At 48.8% G+C, this 12,473-nt stretch overlaps 2 protein-coding genes across 2 annotated transcripts; one reads left to right on the top strand and one right to left on the bottom strand.

Moving 5' to 3' along the window:
* The first annotated feature begins 1,558 nt into the window (after positions 1–1,558).
* On the top strand, positions 1,559–8,794 carry Tmem79 (transmembrane protein 79). The gene is made up of 4 exons (XM_047522132.1): positions 1,559–1,676; positions 2,454–3,245; positions 3,532–3,745; positions 7,698–8,794. The coding sequence occupies exons 2-4, from the start codon at positions 2,492–2,494 to the stop codon at positions 7,909–7,911; spliced, it is 1,182 nt and encodes a 393-aa protein (XP_047378088.1). The 5' UTR covers positions 1,559–1,676; positions 2,454–2,491; the 3' UTR covers positions 7,912–8,794.
* On the bottom strand, positions 7,454–12,000 carry Glmp (glycosylated lysosomal membrane protein). Its single transcript, XM_047522130.1, has 6 exons — positions 11,844–12,000; positions 11,072–11,329; positions 10,682–10,882; positions 10,347–10,565; positions 9,616–9,872; positions 7,454–9,494 (listed from the first exon to the last, which is right to left on the bottom strand). Exons 1-6 carry the CDS (start codon positions 11,958–11,960, stop codon positions 9,329–9,331), a joined length of 1,218 nt encoding a protein of 405 aa, XP_047378086.1. The 5' UTR covers positions 11,961–12,000; the 3' UTR covers positions 7,454–9,328.
* Between the last annotated feature and the right edge of the window lie 473 nt (positions 12,001–12,473).

Below are 12,473 nucleotides of genomic sequence, written 5' to 3'. Positions count from 1 at the left end.
TCACCAACCCAGCAAACATTCATTGAACACTTGCTGTCATCTAACAACAGTACTGGGTTCTGGGAACATAGCTAGATCCTGTCCTCACCTTCACAAAGCTCAAACGATCTCAGGGATAATATTGCATAGAAATGAGAAGCCAATAACACAGCCTCGTGGTGCGCACCTGCAATCCCAAGGACTCAGGAGGCTGAGACAGGAGTATCGCAGATTCAAGGCCAATCTCAACAATTTAGGCCCTGAGCAATTTAGAAGACACAGTCTCAAGTGAAACACGTGGTGGTGCGCTCCTGTAATCCCAGTGGCTTGGGAGGCTGAGGCAGGAGGATCATGTGTTCCAAGCCAACCTCAACAATTTAGCGAGGTTTTAAGCAACTCAGCAAGACCTTGTCTCTAAATAAAATACAAAAAAAGGGCTGGGGATGTGGCTTAGTCGTTAAGCACCCCTGGGTTCAATAACCGGTACCAAAAAGAAAAGATAAATTAGAAGCCATTTCCTTATATTTCTGCCCCCACTCCCCATGCTCTCATTAGAAAGATCAACTTTGGCTAGGTATGTATCCCAGCAGAATAGCATTTGCCTAACATGAGAGGCCCTGACTTCACAAGAAAAGAAAGATCAGCTTCTATCTAACTTGAATGCCTATTGCTTTCTAACCCTTAAACCTAAGCTATAAAGCAAGGTGTTTGGGGGTCTGTGTACACAGTATAATGGGAATATAAGTCCCCCTTATACCATTCTGCTTCTGGCTCCAGGCACTGAACCTTTCCATTCCTGAAACAGCCTTAAGTCTTTCCCACCTAGTAGCCTTTCACTTAAGATTCCGCTACCTGGAACAGTTATATACTCTGATTTCTCATTGAGTTTCAGCTCAAATGTTACCTTATCAAACAGGTTTTCCCCATAGAAATTGCCCTACTGAGTTGTTAAGGTTTTTTTTTTTTTTTTTTTTTTTTTTTTCTTTTAGATGGGACTGGGGGTTGAACCCCCGGGGATGTTTTACCACTCATCTACATCCCCATCCCTTTTTATTTTGTGGCAGGGTCATATTTAGCTGCTGAGGGTCTTGCTAAACTGCTGAGGCTGGTCTCAAACTTGCATTCCTTCCGCCTCCGAGTCACTGGGATTACAAACATGCACCACAACACCTGGCTGAGTCTTTTTTATTATATGTTAACCCAATAGAACATAAGCAAGAGGGCAGAGATTTTGACTGTCATCATCTTCTCTTCTGTGTCTGTGCCTAGAATAGTGCATAGCTAATAACAGATGCTTAATAAACATCCATTGAATAAATGTACAAATACCATCTTGTTTTCTAGGTATCTTACTCCAAGCATGCTTTGGTGCATAAATTCATTCTTCCCCCTTTTGCTTTCCTGAGCTGGGAGCTCTTACACCTCTGCCCCAGGTGTTTAGAACACAAACTTATCTCTATGCTCAGCTGCACCCCCATTTTCAGAAAGGATGACGTCTTCCACTAATGCTTTTTCTGTCGGAGGATTTCGCTGGGCGTGTCCTGCCCCTTTAATCTGGGCCCCACCTGCTCTGGTCAGACAGGTTTGGACACACAGGTAAAGGGAGGAGAGACGGAGAGAAATACTTGCACAGCCAGCAGAGAGCTGGGCAGCTCTTTTCCGGATGCTGGGGACCCTCCATCTCTCCCAGATGAAAAGTAAGAGGGTGTCATGGATCCAATGGGCAAGGGCAGGAGGGTTCTTGAGGAAGTGAGGGTGGGGAATTAGCCTCATCCAGGAGCAGTGAGATGGTGGGTGATAGGGAAAGGAGAAAAACAGGAAGAAAACATGGGACACAGCCATGTTTAAACCTGAACGTTAGAATGGGTAAACCCAGGCATGTGGACATGGGCAAGGTAGGCTAGTGAGGAGTCTGGAAATTGACCAACACCTAGTTTGGCGATGAAAGGACCCAGTGCCCTGCTACTGCCACTCCTCAAGCCAGATTTGTCAGCAAGTCATTGGTATCCGTTGTCAGGAGGGTTCCAGTGAGGGATCTGCAGGGAGAAGGGGAGGTAGGACAGTGGAGGGGCAGCCTCTCTGTTTAGGGGAAGATCGTTGGTGGGAAAGAAGCTCTTGCAAAGTTTGAGACACCTCCTCTTCCTGCTGTTCCTGCACTGGAGTGGCCATGACTCCAGGGGTTTTGGTGGAGGGGGTAGAAGGTGTGGGTGGGGCTAAGGTCACAGCTGCCAGGGCCTGTGCCCCCTGACTCACCCTGTCCTGCTGGATGACATTTGATGTTGAAAGGGTGCCTCCATTTCAGCAGCTCACTACCCTTCCACCTCCCTCTTGTTTCAACACCTTTCTCTGCATTATGTTTTCCCTAAGTCCCAAGAGGGACTGGCCCAAGAGGCCAGCTGTCCTGGAGAGCTCCAGATCTGACACTGTCTAGAATACAGGGGCTTCTGACAAGAGCTTTCCTCTGCTCCCTCCAGGATGATCTTGTGGTAGGCACCAGAACTGAGAACCCAGGATGACAGAACCTGAGACCCTGGCCCTGCTGGAAATGAAGGGACCTGAGACCCCGAAGAGCCCACCTCAGGCTTTGGTTCCCAATGGCCAGCAGCCAGAAGGGGAATGTGGAACTGAGTCCCCTGGAGCCGAGTCCCTCAGAGTGGGCTCTTCAGTTGGATCTCCCATGACCAGAGATGGAGCTGAAGATGGTCTAGACAGTACAGTAAGCGAGGCTGCCACCTTGCCCTGGGGGACTGACCCCCAGCCCAGTGCCCCGTTCCTGGATCCCCCTGGCTGGCGGGACATTGAGCCAGAGCCTCTGGAGTCGGAGCCACCTACCAAGTCAGAGGAGCCACCTGAAGATGATGCCAACCTGCTCCCCGGGAAGGCAGCCCGGGCCTTTGTACCCATCGACTTACAGTGTATTGAGAAGCGGCCCCAGGAAGACCTCATTGTACGCTGTGAGGCAAGCGAGGGCGAGTGCCGGACCTTCCTGCCCATCCGGGCCATCCACCCAGAGCCCCTTGAGCGAAAGTGGGCTGAGGCAGTTGTGAGGCCACCTGGTCGATCCTGTGGGGGCTGTGGGAGCTGTGGAGGCCGTGAGGGGCTAAGGGCCGTGGCCTCAGTGGGAGCTGCCCTCATCCTCTTCCCCTGCCTTCTGTATGGGGCATATGCCTTCCTGCCCTTTGATGCCCCACGGCTGCCCACCCTGAGTTCTCGCCTGGTCTACACACTGCGATGCGGCGTCTTTGCCACCTTCCCCATTGTGCTGGGTGAGTCTGGGTCCTGGGAGAAGGGGCATCCAGGAAGTAGACTTGAGGGGGAAGAGCCTGCCTGGCTTGGAGAGGAGGGTTTCCCTTCATTCAGCCTGAACCCCTCAGTGCCTTCCATACCTGCCATTCTGTATGTCTATCTCCTTACCACCTCTGGCCCACTGTGTAGAGGTCTATACCTGTACACAGGCCCATGAGCCCTCTACTTTGAATCCAGCCCCAGCTTTCCCACCTTTAGCTCCTTCCTCCAGCCTATTCTGCCCGTGTGCTTCCCAACCCCACCCAGGGCTCCTGGTGTACGGGCTGAGCCTGTTGTGCTTTTCTGCCCTCCGGCCCTTTGGAGAGCCAAGGCGAGAGGTGGAGATCCACCGGCAGTACGTGGCCCAGTCAGTCCAGCTCTTCATCCTCTACTTCTTCAACCTGGCTGTGCTTTCCACCTACCTGCCCCAGGACACCCTCAAGCTGCTCCCTCTGCTCACCGGTCTCTTTGCCATCTCACGGTAAGTATGGGCTGGAGTTGAGCATGGGAGGGGGGTGGAGGGGGGTGGTGCTAGAGGAGCCAGGCATCTGAATGTCTGTCTGGAAAGCTAGGGTCAGGGGCTTTCTGGGTTCTACATCAACCCAAATGTACACCCTGGAAAGATGAATCACTTTTTCTGTCTTTTTAAGTGGACTTAAACACATTTAATTTTATTTATTTATTTAGTACTTCTTGGTACTGGATTGAACCCAGGAGTTCTTAATCACTGAGCCACATCCCCTGCCCTTTTTATATTTTGTTGTGAGACAGGGTCTCCCTAAGTTGCTCGGGGCCTCACTCAATTGCTGGGGTTGGCTTTTGATCCTCCTGCCTCAGCCTCCCACTGGGCGAGCTGCTGGGATTATAGGTGTGTGCCACCATGCCTGGCCTAATTTTCTTTGTTTTGTGGTAGTACCGATTGAACCCAGGGCATCCCACATGCTAGGCAAGTGCTCTACCATTGAGCTCTAACCCCAGCCTTTTTTATTTTTTATTTTCAGACAGGGTCTTACTAAATTGCCCAGACTGGCCTTGAAATTGTGATCCTCCTGGTTCAGTCTCCTGAGTAGCAGGGACTATAGGCACACACTACCATGCCCAGCCTCAGGTGTTATCTAGACCAGTGCATCCACTGTAGCCACTCCTGTACTCTTCTGTGGCACTGTAGTCAGGTAGCTTAAGATTTTAGCCTCTAGCTGAATACCAAATGCTCAATTCTTTTTAAGGCAGTCTGTTTCCATTTTTTGAGGTCCTATTTGTTAGAAGGTTCTTTATACAGTGATAAAAACTTCTGCCCTGACTCTGACCTCCAAAATTGCCTAGGACAAATTCAGATATTTAACAATAGCTCTCAATTCCTCCCACTGTCTCTGAATGACCCTGTTCCCTTCACTGACCTGGCTCCTTCTCTCTGGGAAGGAAATTCTCCTGCTTGTCAATGAGGAGGGACCCTGGTCAAGGGTAGTCTGTCCTCTTCATACAAACTGAGGTCATATGAACTTTCATGCAGCCTCCTTATTCCCCTTTCATTCAGAGTTGCAGTCACTTGAAATCCTTAAGGGTGTTTTTTGTTGTTAATGTCCTAGGGATTGAACATGGAGCCTCACACATGCAAAGCACAAGCTCTGTTACTGAACTATACCCCCTGTCCTGAGGATGTTTTCATATGAACTGCTGTTAACCCAGAAGGCACCTTTGAATTTCTGAACCCAAATGAAAATCATTACATTCTCCTAACACATTTCCTCTGTTACTTTCAATACAGGATGCCAGGTAGCTTTAACTGCTAAAAGAGTCTTCCTGTTGAGCTAAGATTAGTCTTTTCACCACCTCTGATTGTCATCTAGTATTCAGCTGTCCCACCAGCCTCCTGACCATCATGCAGCCTTGCATTTTCTCTCAATAGATTTCCCCAAGATAAATATAATCCTGCTCACGTAACTCAACCTCCCATCTCTGACCTTTGAGAATACTGGTTTCAGAAATTGGTTTAAACTGGGCACAGTAGTGCATGCCTGTAATCCCATGCCTGTAATCTCAGCATGCTTGTAATCCTCCTGAGACAGGAGGATTGCAAGTTCAAAGTCAGCCTCAGCAACTTAGCAAGGACCTGCCTCAAAATAAAAAAGTAAAAAGGGTTAGGGATGTGGCTCAGTGGTTAAGTGCTTCTGGGTTCAATCCCTGGTAACAAAAAAAAAAAAAAAAAAAAAAAAAAAAAAAAGAAGTTGGATTAAGCAGTAAGAATCAACAGGGAGCTAAATGAAAAGTGATTGTCTCATCCAGGCTTCCCATTTTACAGAGAGGAAACACAGATCGCGGGAAGAGTTGCTAAGATTGGTTAGCAACTTTGGCAGGACTAGAATCCAGGCCCTTTTCCTCTTCTATCCAGAGTCCATCTTTTTCTATTTTGGGAAAGTTCTTTAAGCATATTGTACCTGTTTCATCATCTATAAAATGGGATTGTGAGGATTAAATGAGTTAATTCATGTAGAGTGCTTAAAACAATCTGGAACTCAGGACTTGCTAAATGTGAAGTCTTATGCCAGCTGCCTCCTGGTGTAGATGGGAATCATCTTCATTCCCTTTTACCTAAAAGGAACAGGAACACGTCAGTTTTGTAATACATCATGCTTCATACATTAAGAGGAAGTTGTTCTTCCCTATCCAATTGAGGAAGTGCTTTTGTTGTTTGTTTGTCCTTTGTTTTTGTTTTGTTTTGATTTTGTACTGTGGATTAAACCCAGAGGTGCTTAATCACTGAGCCACATCCCCAGCAATTTTTTAAAAATATTTTATTTTGAGACAGGGTTTCACTAAGTTGCTCAGAGCCTGGCTAAGTTGCTGAAGCTAGCTTTGAACTCGAAATCATCCTGCCTCAGCCTTATGCCCAGCTGCGGAAGTATATATTTTGAGTGGATCTTACAAGAGGAAAAATTTTGTTGTGAGTGATCTATCCCTCTTGACTTCAAGCCCTTCCTTACCATCCCCTTCTGTTTCTCTAAAACATTGGAAGAAGAGGTGATGAACAGGCTTGGATTCAGATCTTGGGTTCAGATCATAGCTTTGCTATTTCCCAGCTGTGAATTTGGAACCCTGTGGAATCTTAGTGTCTTCATCAGCAAAAGGGTAAATACAATCAAACACACTGCAGCTGTAAAAGAATGAGGAAACTGTTTATGTACTGATATAAAATGATCGCCAAGATACATAAAATAGGGAGAAAATCAACATACTAACATCTATATAGCTGGGTGTGGTGGTGCACCTGCAATCCCAGAGACTCAAGAGGCTGAGGCCAGAAGATCACAAGTTCAAGACCAGCCTCAGCAACTTAGGCCCTAAGCAACTAAGACCCTGTCTCAAAATGAAAAATAAAAAGTTCTATAACTCAGCCATAAAGAATAAAAAAATTATGGCATTTTCTGGTACATGGATGAAGTTGGAAAATATCATGCTAAGTGAAATAGGCCAAGCCCAAAAAAACAAAGGCTGAATGTTTTCTCTGATAAATGCATGACAATATATAATGAGGGGTGGTGGCGGGGGGAAGAGAAGAATGAAGGAACTTTGGATGGGGCAGAGGAAAATGGGGTGGGAGGGGGTGGGGGATGGAAAGATAGTAGAATGAAACAGTATTACCCTATGTATATGTATGATTACATGAATGGTGTGAATCTACATTGTGTACAACCATAGAAATGAAGTTGTACTCTGTTTGTGTACAATGAATCAAAATGCAGTCTGTAAAAATAAAAAAAATTTTAATAAAATTAAAAAGTTCTCAGGGGTAAAGCACACCAGGTTCAATTCCTAGTACCAAAAAAAAAAGGAAAAAGAAAGGAGAACTTTTTGTTCAGACTTGGGGTGTAGAGTGCTTGTCTAGTACATGCAGGGCTCTGAATTTGAATCCCAGCACCACATACAAAATTTTTGTTGTATGTGCATAAAAACCATTCAGTGCACAAGAAATTGGATACTTAGGGTGGGAGTCAGGGAGGAAAATACGGTGGGAACCACTGAATCTTTTTTTTTTTTGTTTTTTTGGTACCAGGGATTGAACCCAGGGGCACTCAACCACTGAGCTACATCCCAGCCCTTTTTTTGTATTTTATTTAGAGACAGGGTCTCATTGAATTGCTTAGGGCCTTGAAGTTACTCACCGAATCTGGAACCATGTAAATGTATATTCCCGACTCAAAAATTTTTATTGAAATTTTAAAAGTAAATAAAAGAGGGGAAGGAGATGAGATAATAGACTTACCGAGAGGGATGTAGGAAATCAAAATTAAATAATGCACTTGCAGTAATTAGTCCTGTTCTTGGCAGAAACTTTACCATTCACACCAACCCCCACCTGCCTTCTTCACTCTTCTTCCCACGTCAACCTATTGCCAACTGGCTGATATACCCGACCCTTGCCATCCCCGCTGCAGGCTGATATACTGGCTGACCTTCGCCGTGGGCCGTTCCTTCCGAGGCTTCGGCTATGGCCTGACCTTCCTGCCGCTGCTGGCCATGCTGGTGTGGAACCTGTACTACATGTTCGTGGTGGAGCCAGAGCGCATGCTCACTGCCTCAGAGAGCCGCCTAGACTACCCGGACCATGCACGCTCCGCCTCCGACTACAGGCCACGCCCCTGGGGCTGAGGCGCGGTCCTGCGCAGGGGTCATGCTTTTCTGAACCGAGCCCCAGGCCAGGGTTTTGTCTCCAGCCCTGGGACCTTTGTGGGAGGAACCCTGCTACTGCCCCATAGGGGTATCATTCCATCAGAATCTGGATTGACCCTTGTTCCCTCTTAGCCGCTGTTGTCCTTCACTTCTGAGGCTTGGCACAGTCATAAAAGAGGGATTTTTCTAGCAGGGAAGGAGGTTGATGTCCCTTAAGAAAGCTGAGGACACATGGTCCAGCCTATGGGGAGAGGCATGGTTCCTTCCTGAGCAAACCCTGACTGCCATTAGACCTCCCAAATGCTGGACTCCGCCCCATTCCTCAGCTTCATGAGGCAGCGGGCAGAGCCACAGTCGAACCCTGACTCTTTCTGTGCCAGTTAAATAACCGGAGGAACTCAAGGAGACTGGAGAGATTGGCAAGGATAGAGGCTGGCATCAGATCAAATAAGAACTTTCACATTTGGTGAAATCATTGGAATCCTGGGTTTGGGACCCTCTGTGACTGGTCTTCAAGGCTTCTTAGACTCAAGACTATTCTAGCTGCCCCCGTCCAGAGCTACTGCCTCTCTCTTATAATCTATATACACCCCTGTAACTTCTCACATCCAAACATTCCAGATGTCACGCTTCCTATGAGAAGATAAGAGAGGACAGGGAAATATGGCTCCCAAGAGTGGTGTGTGTACCCACATGTGTGGTAGTGGGGGAGTGGTTAGAAGGCACAATGGTTGATGTTAACCCAGGGCGAGTATGTGTATGTGTGTGTGTGTGAGAAAGAGAGAGAGAGAGAGAGAGAAAGAGAGGGAGAATAAATTACCACCACAGTCTGCATCTGCATTGGTTCTTTCTTCCTGTTTGTCCCTCCCCTGCCCAATCTCAAGTATCCCTTCCTTGTTTGATTCAGACTACACCAGAAACCTTCTGGGACCACCTGGTAGAAGATATCTGGCAGGAGTTGCGGTATCATAGGGAGGGAGAGAAGTAGATCTGGTGAGAAAATGGGACCTCAAACAAACTTGTCTTCCAAACCCATCTCTGAGTCCTTCCATTCCCTGGAACCAGCCCCAAATGAACTCAACAATATCAACATGTTGAGACTGGAATCTTGTGGAAAAAAATAAGTCTTATTTCATACCCTTCAGGGTCACTCTCATTTTAGCCTTTGAGTCTCAACCAAGGAAGTAGGATGACACAAGTAAACACTACCAAGGAGACCTTTTAGCAATAACCCTGACCCCAGCCCCTCCACAAGGTATTTAGGAGACTCCACCTGGGTTTCACAGAAAAGTGCCTTGGGAGGGGATGAAAAGTTGGAACATTGACCCTCCAACCTCCAGCAGTTCAAGGCACAGCAAGGCAGGTCCAGGAATGTCCTTCCCTCTGTCAGTGAGCCTCAATTTATGGACTGGTACTCTGAGCACTGCTTGTGGTGCAGTAGCAGGACCAGGCCTCCCCCCAGCAACATGAGCCCTGGAGCACCCAGGGCCACTGCCATGATTCCTAGGATTAGCGGGGACAAGGCATCCATGGGAGGGGAGCCCACACCCAGAAGCATTGACCTAGAACAAGAAGAGTGAGAGAGAAGTTAGTGGGTTAGGAGGCAAGGCTGGGAGACTGAGCCCTTCTTCACTTCAAACCCCTCACCCCAAAACCCTCAGCAGTTCAGGCTCTGGCTCTCACCAGCTCAGGTAGTGTTGGTCCCAGTAGCCAGGGCCCGTGGAAGCCCCAAATGTCAGGTTGAAGGAACAGAAGTTGTTCTGAGATCCAAAGAAGGCTTGGACAATGGGTGACTGGGGGAGAGAGTATGCCAAGATGGGGTGAAGAGGAGAAGCCTGGCAGGGTAGGGCTGATTCTCGACTCCCCTGCTTCTGGGAGAAAGCCACTGGTCGCCACTGCACAAAGCCAGATGGGAGAGAGCCCCACAGCAACTGGTCCAACTGAGGAGAAAGGCAAATGAAGGAGGGTGAAAAGGAACAACCTACGTCAGACTGACCCTTCTCTTCCCCCGAGTTCTTAACCTCCATCTGTCACTAGCAGTGACAGTGTGCTAAGGGCAGCCAGAATCCTGAGTCCTAGGCTTGGTTCTAGAACTGACAGGCTGTTTGCACCAGGGCCTTGGTTTCTCCTCTAAAGAAAGGGGCAGTTGGGCTGGACGAGCAGAGTCCTTTTCCAGCCTTGCAAGTCTGCACCAAGTTCCCACCCCTCAGACTTCAGTCCATCTGTAGAGCGTGAGTCACACTGTACTACATTTTGGCTGTCCCCTTGAGAGTAGAGACTGAGTGGGATTCATTAGTATAGTGCCCAGTATTTAAAGCATTCAGAGAAAGTTGCCAACTGACAAACAATTCTGAGGTCCTAATAGGGTCCTGCCTACACTCCCCATCCACCTGCCTCTTCCTTGGCAGCCTGACCTGGAAGACAGCAGGTGCATATTCATCATCGATGGAGTGCTGCTCCCGCATTGAGGGGCAGTCAGGGCTCTGCCCCACAGTGACTACTTCCAGCCCAAACAGGGAATGGTTTCCTCGGGGAGAGGCCCCAACCAGGGCCACTTCTAGCTGGCAGGTATCAGACGTGTGTAGGAGGCGAGGGGGTTGGGCAGGACGGCCAGATCTGGAAAAGGCCTGGACCTAGGAAAGAGGAGGGTAGGAGGGATGGGATGAAGACTACGCACCTGTGCTTAAATGTTTTGCCATCATTAACTCTCACCCTCATAAACCAGTCTTCTGTTTCCTCACACCCTTACCTTGAAGGCCAGGCTGCCATTGGCAAAAGCCCCAGTAGGATCGTTCACAGGGCGGCCTTGAAATGTGGCACTCAGGGTGGCAGGGTCCAGTGAACCTGTGATGTTGTTCCAGGAGAACTCAGCCAAGGAATATGGAGGATATGGCTTTCCTGGGGTCTCTGCTGCCACATCGAACATGTTGGTGTTGTCAAACTCAAGCAGCTGGGGGTGGGGTGGGTGGAACTGGGTTTGCCTCAGTCTAGCTTTCTCCTAAATCACCTGTCCCACTCCGTACCCACCCTGAGGCTCCCACATCAGAGTCTTTGCCCATTCCCAGTCTTTGATCCCTTCCTCTAAATGGGAGGAACTCTCTCCTCTGTGCTTTTTCCTTGGTCTCCCCAATCTCCTCACCCTGGTGAAAATAAGGGCGGAAGAAAACTGGATGCTGTCCTCTGGGAGCACCATCAGGCCCCCATCAGGCTCAGGGGACAGCAGGCGACTCCAGTTGACGTTCAGGACACTGTTGGGGGTGTTGGTGGCCACCAGCACCACTGCTGGAGGCCCGAGGCTGCTCCACACATAGTGCAGGGTAGAGTTGGTGCCCACTGCCCGGATATGAAGCAGGTTCTGGGGGAGGCCTGGCCAGCCAGGGATAACCTCCAGAGACACCTGGAAATTGGAGTAGGGGAGGGTTGAGGGAATAGGATCAGGGAGAGACATAGGCACAGGACAAACTTGAGGATGGGGGAAGGGGCTTGGGCAATTCTGGGGAAAGCATGGCATAGTGGGAGCCTAGGCGAGAGGAATGTGTGAGAGCAGAGAGGGAATCGTGGAGTAAGGGCAGAGGAGGGGTGGAGGAGAGGGGTTGTGGGTACAGCAGGATACTATGGCCCTAGGGGAGAGGAGGTCAGGGCACAGGACTGAGATGAATATAGAAATCCAAACACTTGCCTGGACCTGGGTCACCCAGGGCTAAGTCAGGGTTCAGACTTCAGAGCAGAAAGTCATCATACCTGCTCAATCCACCCCACAATCCTTTCCCATGACCCAAGGATGCCCCTCAGGTCCCACGATGTTCAAAAACACTTCTCTTTGCAGTTGCCTTCCACCCCTTGGTTGCCCCTCCACCCCGGAAGGGCAGAATTTCCTGAAACCTCTATTGCTCTAGTCCCCAAGTCCTCACCTGGCGGGTCTCCTCTCCCAGAAGGCCAAGTGGAGCTGTGGACAGGAGACTCAAGAGTAGCAGGGGGCTGGGGACACGGGGACCCCAACCCCAGAGGGATTCCCCACCACCACACATGCAGCCGGTAGCAAATTCAGTAGATGGAAGACATTGGAGAGTCATGTGACTCGGGTTCAGCTGATCCCTTTAGAGGGTGGGGCCTGGCCACACCACCAGTTCTTAAAGGAACCGCCTCCCTTAACCCTGATTTCAGCTGAGTTGGAACAGAATCAGGGAAAAAACATCATCCTCAAATGGGGTTGGCAGGCACAACATTCCAGCTCATACGTGCAGACACATTCCTAGCCTCACCTACCCAGTCAGCCCCACTGAACAGTTACTTACAATGAGCATGATGTCTGGATTCAAGATACAAATGGGGTCTGAATAATATAACTGTGCTAGGAAAGTCTGGAGAATTCCTGTGAGATGGAGTACCCCAGAGGATTCTTTTAGTCAACTTAATATTTATTGAACACTCAGGTATGCAGATTTTCATCACGAAAGAGTTCACAGTTTCATTGTGAAGATACCTGAGGAAATATATGAGAGCAATACATTTATTGGTCAAGAGGGAGGTCACACCTGGCA

This window comes from Sciurus carolinensis, chromosome 1 (assembly GCF_902686445.1).
Source record: "Sciurus carolinensis chromosome 1, mSciCar1.2, whole genome shotgun sequence".
In the NCBI taxonomy this organism is placed as follows: Eukaryota; Metazoa; Chordata; class Mammalia; order Rodentia; family Sciuridae; genus Sciurus; species Sciurus carolinensis.
The sequence above is the reverse complement of the archived record's forward strand: the minus strand, read 5'-3'. Positions and strand labels throughout refer to the sequence as shown.

What these genes read in the sequence shown, in the direction of transcription:
- Tmem79 (XM_047522132.1), top strand. Translation starts at nt 2,492, where the DNA reads ATGACAGAACCTGAGACCCTGGCCCTGCTGGAAATGAAGGGACCTGAG. An exon ending in CACCTTCCCCATTGTGCTGG is followed by an intron (nt 3,246 to 3,531) that starts GTGAGTCTGGGT and finishes AACCCCACCCAG; the next exon opens with GGCTCCTGGTGTACGGGCTG. An exon ending in GGTCTCTTTGCCATCTCACG is followed by an intron (nt 3,746 to 7,697) that starts GTAAGTATGGGC and finishes TCCCCGCTGCAG; the next exon opens with GCTGATATACTGGCTGACCT.
- Glmp (XM_047522130.1), bottom strand. Translation starts at nt 11,960, where the DNA reads ATGTGTGGTGGTGGGGAATCCCTCTGGGGTTGGGGTCCCCGTGTCCCC. An exon ending in ATGCACCTGCTGTCTTCCAG is followed by an intron (nt 9,873 to 10,346) that starts GTCAGGCTGCCA and finishes CTTTCTCCTCAG; the next exon opens with TTGGACCAGTTGCTGTGGGG. An exon ending in GACCAACACTACCTGAGCTG is followed by an intron (nt 9,495 to 9,615) that starts GTGAGAGCCAGA and finishes TTCTTGTTCTAG; the next exon opens with GTCAATGCTTCTGGGTGTGG.